We start from the raw sequence: 7424 nt of genomic DNA, 5'->3' as shown, positions 1-7424 counted from the left end.
AAAAAAAAAAAAAAAAGGCACTACATTGAGGAGTTTCCCTCCCACTCTAATCCTATTGAACCTCTGTTTTCCCCACTCTCTCAATAACCACATTACTCGTTTCTTAAATTTAAGTTAGTTAAAGTTAGGTAAAATTTAAAATTCAGGTCCTTAGTTGCACTAGCCACATTTGAAGTGTTCGGTATTCATATGGGGCCGGTGTCATGTTGGAGAACAAAAAAAGAGAACCCTTCTATCATTGCAGAGTTCTCTTGGACAGGAGCCCTAGCCATGCAATGATCACTAGCTCTGAATGGAGCTGTTAGGGGCATGAGTTTGTGCCCAGCCCTGAGCTAAATACTTTCCCTCTCTGTGAATCCTCAAAACAGCCCAGTGAGACAGACACATCTATCATCCCATTTTACAGATGAGGACACTGAGGCCCAGAGTGGGCAGCCACCTGCCAGAGGATGCACAGCCAGGACACAGAGGTTGGCTAGAGGCTGGTCCCTTCGTGGGTCCCAATGCTCCTCTTACTCTCTCCCCAGGATGGAGACAACGCCAGAACCCAGCACCAGCCCCTCTTACTCCCTTCTGTACAAAGCCCTTGTCCCCACGAAACTATATAAATTTTCCTGTTCTACCAGCTCTGCCCAAGCCTCTCTGTGGATGGAACAAGGTGAGAATGGGATAATTATGATTTCAGGAATCTTGGTGTATCAGTTAAGGAAATGTTTCATGTAGTACTGTGACTGTCTTCTGGCTGATCTGGTAGCTCATGCCTCTAATCCCACCACTCTGGGAGATGGAGATGGAAGGTTCACCTGAGCTCAGCATTTGGAGACCTGTGCAACATAGAGTGCAACTTCATAATTTTTTTTTTAATTAGCCAGGCGTGGTGATTGCGCACACTATAGTCCAAGCTAGTTGGGAGGCTGAATGAGGCAGGGGGAATGCTTGAGCCAATATTTATATAGCCCGGTTTTGGATGGAGACCCTGTCTCAAACAATACTGTCTTCTGAGACCTTCTGGGGCCCACGACCAGTGCTGGGCAATGCCAGAACCCACATCTGAGTCAGAACCAACCCAGTTCTCCCACATCTCCTAGACTATGAGAGAGAAGACAAAGGACCCGTCCTTCGATTACGGGATGCCACACACTGTAGAACATGGGAGCCAGAGACCTATAACTAAGCTAGGATATATGGGAGGCTCCCTGGAGCCAAAGGGCAGTGGGGTTGTGACAAGCCAGATTTTGGAGGGATGAGGGAGGGCATCCCAGGCAGGGGACACAGCCGAACCAAAAGTCCAGAAAATGAGAAGTTCCTCTGAGTAATACTTAGCAGATTGGTGTAGTCCAGGCACCTGGAAGTCATTTCTTCGCCCACTCTTAGATCTCACAGGAAAGACTACCACGACTTGTTTTACAAGTGGTACCATTGAGGCCCAGATAAGGCCTGGCGTTTGTCCCGGTCTTAATGAGATCGACCGCACACGGAAATCGGGACCTCTAATCTTAGGATGAAGACTAAAATGCTAGCCTCATTGCCTCCTGTGGTCTTCAGTAATTTGAGGGGGTAATGGCGCCTCCCCTCACAAACATGGCAGAAAGAGCGCTTGAACGAGATTAACAGCCCCTCAAAAATATGGCCGCGGAGGCTGGGCAACCGGGCTCAGCAGATCCGCCTCCACGCCCCACGTGATCTCTTGCCCCATACAGACATGGCCGACAGGGCCTATCGGGATGCTATCTGGATTGGACAGTCGGAAGACGTCCCGCCTCCCAGTGAGGCGCCTCTCCACAGGCGCACGGCACTTTGGCCAATGAAAAGAAAGCTGCCTACGTAGACCGTGTTTCGTCACTTCTTCCGCCCCTGTGTCAAGGGATAAGAAACCCTGCGCCAATGCTTCCTTCTTTCCCAGGCAGCTGCCGAAGATGGCGGAGGGGCAGGTGTGGGCTCCGCGCGGGCCGGGGCGTCATGGGACTGGGTGGGATTCAGGCCAGAACGAGATTGAGCCCTCTATATTCTCCAATATATGTTAGGAAACTTAAGAAAGATAATTGAACAAACAAGAGATCTCGGGTCAAGGGGAATTTGTGGGAAATGTTTAGGCTGTGTTTAGGAGTAGGGTTGGGCAAAATATGGCATTTTATTTTCGAGGCGGGGGTAATTGTAGTAACTTCCAGCACAGGGAGGGGCATTAGCACAACTAGATTTCTCTTTCTTTGATCTCGGGTAATGGATGTAAGCCCTAAGGTCTGGTCTGGTCCGAATCGGACCATGGCGTGTCCCCAGCGGTGGCGAACTCGAAGTCTTGTCTGGGAGGCCTCAGGGCAATGAGAAATTCAGGATTAGCCAAATGGAAGGTACTTCCATCCTGTCCAATGCGCGGGCTACTTCAGCCTCACGTGGGAGTGCCAATCCGGCTTCTCTGCCGCTCTGGCTATTTTAATATGAAATCCCTTTCTGCAGGGGGTCGAGAGTGCTAAACTGTGGGTCATTCAAGAATGACCTTTTCTCCTTGTTTGGGGCTGGTGAGTGCCTTGAAAGCATGTTCTGCTGGAAGCAGGGTTGTGACAAATGGTTCCACGGACATGGGACGGCCTTTGGCCATGGCGGGCGGGGTGGCGGGCTCGGGAAACACAGCAAAAGCTTAGCTTTGAGTTCCTGGTTGCTGGCGTGACTACTTATATATGAAAGACTGGCTCTATAAAGGATTTCTTAGTGAATTTTTTAAGTGTGGTTGGGATGGGAAACAAGTTCCAAGCCAGGCGTGCCTAAGCAAATGATAGAGTTCACTGAGCACGCGTCCCTGTTCCTAAACCGGTAGGCATTGCGTTTTTTGGAATAGTTGGGTTAACTTGAGTATTTCCTGAGAAGGGCATGGTTGTTTTCCTAGTATAGGAAATTGAAACGTGGAAATTTGTAGATTTTTGGCACAGGTCACATTGTCAGGAAGCAGGCGTCAAGTTCTGTATGCCGGTACTCAGAAAAATATATACGACAGTTATTATATGCATAATTTCATTATACTTTGTGACACGCATTATGGCAGGGGACTGAGAAGTAAGTTATTGGAGCTTGGGTGGCATACCAGGGAGGTAGCAAGTGAACATTGGCTTTTGATCACTGTCTGACTTCATCCCACCTGAAACATGGTTTTCTTACGAGATTCGTGGTAGAAGAAACGTAAATTCTGTTAGAAACCTATAGTTTCTATTGCAGATTATAGGTTCTTGTAATGAGATGATTCACCAACAGAGCATTGCTGTCTCTGTTTTAATCCTCACTTGTATTTCATTAAGTGCAAATGTGATCTGGCCATAAAAATTTATACCCTTCAAGGACCTGAGACAAGAGGGGAGTTTTGGTGTGTTGTTTTTTTTCTTTTTTTTTCTTTTTTGGCAGTGGGGAGACATAGTCTCACTATCAACCCTGGGTAGAGTGTCACAGCATCATCCTAACTCAAAGCAACATCAAACTCATGCTCAAAACATCCTCTTGCTTCAGCCTCCTGAATACCTGGGACGACAGGGGCCCACAACCACACCTGGCTAGTTTTCCTATTAGTAAAGCCAGGGTCTCTCTTGCTCAGACTGGTCCTGATTTCCTGTGCAGTCCACCTGCCTCAGCCTCCCAATCCCAAAGTCCTAAGATGACAGGCATGAACCCCCATGCCGGGCTGAGTTCTGATGTCTTGTCTTGCTCTGAACCTTTTGTTTTTTTTGGCTTTAGTTTTCCTTCATCTAAAACACCTTGGCTCATAGTCCGGTAGCTGGGTAGGAGGCAGCCTGAGGCTAATGTAGAAGAGAAACAAGTAGGAATGGTGGCTGCTTGTGGGAGCCACAGAAAGACTATCAGTACCCCTGAACCCTCTCATCTTTTCTTCTACAGGTCCTGGTGCTAGATGGCAGAGGCCATCTCCTAGGCCGCCTGGCGGCCATTGTGGCCAAACAGGTACTGCTGGGTAAGTCCTCTGCCCCGTACTTCCTTTTGTTAACTCCACCTGGAGGTCAATGATGAGCAACAATCACCATCTTTCGTTTGAGTCTCACGACAATGAGATCAACCCCATGCACCGCTCTGAGACCTGCCAGCCACTCCATTTCCTTGATTGAAGACCCTTGGCACAACTGACATTTTTGTTAAATGAGCCTTTGATTTCAGCATGAATCCAGGTCTGTTAGATACCACCCTGAGACCTGGAACAAGAGGTTCACCTTAGGGCTCTTCTACTTTGTGGTCAATCGTGGCCCAGGAAAGGGCCCACATGTGTAAATACTGACTGGACGGGGAGGTATGCTTAGGTGGCACTGTCTGTATACACTCCTTGAATGTCTCCCATTCTCTCTAGGCCGGAAGGTGGTAGTTGTGCGTTGTGAGGGCATCAACATCTCTGGCAATTTTTACAGAAACAAGTGTAAGTTGTGGCCTGGGAGGAAGGCTAGAGAAGGTCTCCTCCCTTTGGGGTACTGAGGCTGGTGGCTCCAAAGCCATTCTGGCAGTGGTGGGAGAGGCTAGTTGAGTTCCTGAAAAGGCCCTGGGAAATACGGGGAGAAGTTTAGGGTTTCCTGGGTGGGTCTGGTCATAAAAATTTATATCCTTGAAGGACTTGAAACAAGAAGGGAGTTCTGATGTGGGTCTGGCAAACCAGGCAGGTCTTGTGCTTTCCTCTCTTCTCAGTAAAGTACCTGGCCTTCCTCCGCAAACGGATGAACACCAACCCGTCCCGTGGCCCCTACCATTTCCGGGCCCCAAGCCGCATTTTCTGGCGCACTGTGAGAGGTAAACTGGGCCTGGGAGCCGCGGGTGGTGGTGACAGGCGGGCGACCAGTGATGAGGACTTCTCCCACTCGTGTTCGAGTTTTCCTACTATGAGATAACTCTACATGCACTACCATCTGAGGCTACCCGTCAGCCTGCCCTAGTGGGAGAGGGTGGATGTTTGATCCCCACTGAGCAGCCTTGCCATCTCCTTCCCCATAGGCATGCTGCCCCATAAGACCAAGCGTGGCCAGGCTGCCCTGGACCGCCTCAAGGTGTTCGATGGGATCCCACCACCCTACGACAAGGTGAGCTTGACCAAGTCCGTGATGCAGCATCCATGCAGGCAGCGTCCATGATGTTCTACAATTACCTACATTGTTTGAGCTTCGTGAAAACAACACTGGCTGAGACGCCCTCCCAACTAGCCGCCTTCCTGTCTGTCCCTCGATCCAGGTTTCTAAGCCCTTCTCCTTCTCTAACAGAAAAAACGGATGGTGGTTCCTGCTGCCCTCAGGGTTGTGCGTCTGAAGCCTACAAGAAAAGTGAGTCCAAATTACACCAACTGTCCTAATAAAGAGGGGTGTCAGGCATGAACCAAGGTCCCCCCAAGCCTGGCAGATGATGTTTTTCTCACGATGGTCTGCGGATGCCCTTGTTGGCAGTGCCGAAGCACTAATAGTTCAGCTGATGCCAGGAGGGGTGGAAGGATGTGTGCTTTTCTACAGGGGATTAAGGGCAATTGGATAATGATGTTACCAGGGTCTTCTAGGACAAGTGACATCCCATGGGGTGGGGGGGTGTCCTTACAACTCAAATTTTCTCCCAAAGTTTGCCTACTTGGGGCGCCTGGCACACGAAGTTGGCTGGAAGTACCAGGCAGTGACAGCAACCCTGGAGGAGAAGAGGAAGGAGAAGGCTAAGATCCACTACCGGAAGAAAAAGCAGCTCATGGTGAGGGCAGGGGCTGGCTACAGAGGGCACTGCACTCCTAGCAGAGTAGTGCTTTTGAGGTCCATCTGGGGTGTAATGAGATTGGATCTATGTAGTGAGGGTGGGACCAAGCAACAGCCACTAACCACCACCTGTCCTTATCCCCACAGAGGCTACGGAAACAGGCCGAAAAGAACGTGGAGAAGAAAATTGACAAATACACAGAGGTCCTCAAGACCCACGGACTCCTGGTCTGAGCCCAATAAAGACTTTATTCCTTATGTTTGGCCTGGCCTGCCCTTCCTCCATCGCCACCCTGGGATGTGGGGGACCCAGGGGCAGCAGTCTTGGTGCTACAGGCAACCTGAGATTTAGAAAGGAAAGGACCTTAGATACTCCAAGTCTGTAAGGTTAAGTGACTCTAGGACTTGTGTCAACATAATTTAGGACCACCAGTTTAAATAATTGTGGGGGAGCCCTGCCTTGTGAGTGGGGCATCTGGTTTACCTTCTCACCTGGCCTGGTCAACACTATACTCTGCATCTGGTAGAGTGTGAGAAGACGCTTGAGGGGATAGTATAAGCTTGGTGTTGTACAAAGTATTTATAGATGCACAGACTGGGAGGCGAGATGTGCAACAGGAGGTTACAGGCATCATCTTGCTCCTTCCCTGTATTCTGTTACCCAGGAACAAATAAATTGCTTTCGAAGAAATGTGGCTTCTTTGCAGTATGTGCCCACTGTGGAGGCAGCCCCAGAAAGATGCGGGATTTCAAGAGGATGCAGCTGGCTGTGCTTAAGTCTTGACAGAACTGTTAGTTTTAAAGCTTTGTAGAGATTACTCAACAAAGATGTTTCTGTACTTCCTACATTTTAAGCTGTCATGGCTAGTGTCATTTAAGCTGGTGTTTCCACTTATTTAAAGCTATCTCATTCTAATTCAGCTGCAAGGCGTGGAATTGCCACAAGTTTGTAGCCAACTCCATTGCCTGACAGGGCTACTTAGGTCTGGGGAATCTGCTTTGTATAAAATAATAAGAGGGATTTTAAAATTAGGCTTTATTTGCATGCTGTGTTGTGTTAGGTCTACCAACAGGAATCCTGAAAAGCATGAGTCTGCATTTAATAAAAGTAATAACTTCAAGTTAGCTTGCCCAGGTGGATCCCTGTCCCCATTTTGCCAATGAGATTTATGGGTCAGTGGGTGTGGGGCCCAGGACACTGCAGTAAATGGTCTGGCCTTCCTAGGGCAGTAAACCTGTATTTAGGAAGCTTAGGTTCATTTTGCCCTTGGGATTGGTGGGCAATTATTTGCAACCACACTATTGTGGGCTTAACCTCTCCAGAAGGACCTTAAAGGAGATCATGGCTTGGATTTCCTTTTTTTTTTTTTTTTTTGAGATAGAGTTACACTTGGTCACTTGATAAACTTTTTAATAAAAGACATAAGACTCAGGTGTTGCCCGTATGAGGTGAGCTCAGTATGTATGGAGGCTAGTGGGTTCTAAAACAGCTCAGGCTAGCTAAAACAACCACAATTGCAACAACAAAAAATAGACAGGAGTTGTGGCAGGCACCTGCACTCTACCCAGGGCGACTAAGTGAGACTTTCCAAAAAAAGAAAACCTTACATCTTTATTTTTTTTTATTTATTTTTTTTTTTTGAGACAGAGCCTCAAGCTGTCCCCCTGGGCAGAGTGCCGTGGCATTACAGCTCACAGCAACCTCCAGCTCCTGGGCTCAAG

The 7424-nt window shown here is 48.5% G+C and overlaps 2 protein-coding genes and 4 non-coding genes across 7 annotated transcripts in view; all 6 read left to right on the top strand.

The window, feature by feature from the left end:
- FLT3LG (fms related tyrosine kinase 3 ligand) overlaps positions 1-1828 on the top strand; it is an 11830-nt gene extending 10002 nt beyond the window's left edge. The window contains exons 7-8 of the mRNA XM_023507898.1: positions 407-658; positions 1701-1828. Of these exons, the coding sequence (XP_023363666.1) occupies positions 407-658; positions 1701-1828 (380 nt within the window). The remainder of the gene's footprint in view (positions 1-406; positions 659-1700) is intronic.
- Positions 1829-1846: 18 nt separating this feature from the next.
- RPL13A (ribosomal protein L13a) lies at positions 1847-5960 on the top strand. Of its 2 annotated transcripts, none has more exons than XM_003801486.3 (8): positions 1847-1931; positions 3877-3949; positions 4337-4402; positions 4666-4767; positions 4969-5054; positions 5232-5291; positions 5578-5700; positions 5850-5960. In XM_003801486.3, exons 1-8 carry the CDS (start codon positions 1917-1919, stop codon positions 5934-5936), a joined length of 612 nt encoding a protein of 203 aa, XP_003801534.1. In that variant the 5' UTR covers positions 1847-1916; the 3' UTR covers positions 5937-5960. The 2 variants fall into 2 exon arrangements, with proteins under 2 accessions (XP_003801534.1, XP_023363637.1); XM_023507869.1 differs by lacking the exon at positions 1847-1931 and adding an exon at positions 2475-2516.
- Positions 3992-4075, top strand: LOC111722086. The gene has a single exon (XR_002771030.1). It is a non-coding gene; the product is annotated as a small nucleolar RNA Z195/SNORD33/SNORD32 family (small nucleolar RNA).
- LOC111722085 lies at positions 4809-4893 on the top strand. The gene has a single exon (XR_002771029.1). It is a non-coding gene; the product is annotated as a small nucleolar RNA Z195/SNORD33/SNORD32 family (small nucleolar RNA).
- On the top strand, positions 5096-5163 carry LOC111722073. Its single transcript, XR_002771020.1, has one exon. It is a non-coding gene; the product is annotated as a small nucleolar RNA SNORD34 (small nucleolar RNA).
- On the top strand, positions 5363-5446 carry LOC111722076. The gene has a single exon (XR_002771022.1). It is a non-coding gene; the product is annotated as a small nucleolar RNA SNORD35 (small nucleolar RNA).
- Positions 5961-7424: the final 1464 nt, after the last annotated feature.

The sequence above is a fragment of the Otolemur garnettii genome, unplaced genomic scaffold (genome assembly GCF_000181295.1).
Source record: "Otolemur garnettii isolate 467f Iridium unplaced genomic scaffold, OtoGar3 scaffold00211, whole genome shotgun sequence".
NCBI classification, from domain to species: Eukaryota; Metazoa; Chordata; class Mammalia; order Primates; family Galagidae; genus Otolemur; species Otolemur garnettii.
The sequence above is the reverse complement of the archived record's forward strand: the minus strand, read 5'-3'. Positions and strand labels throughout refer to the sequence as shown.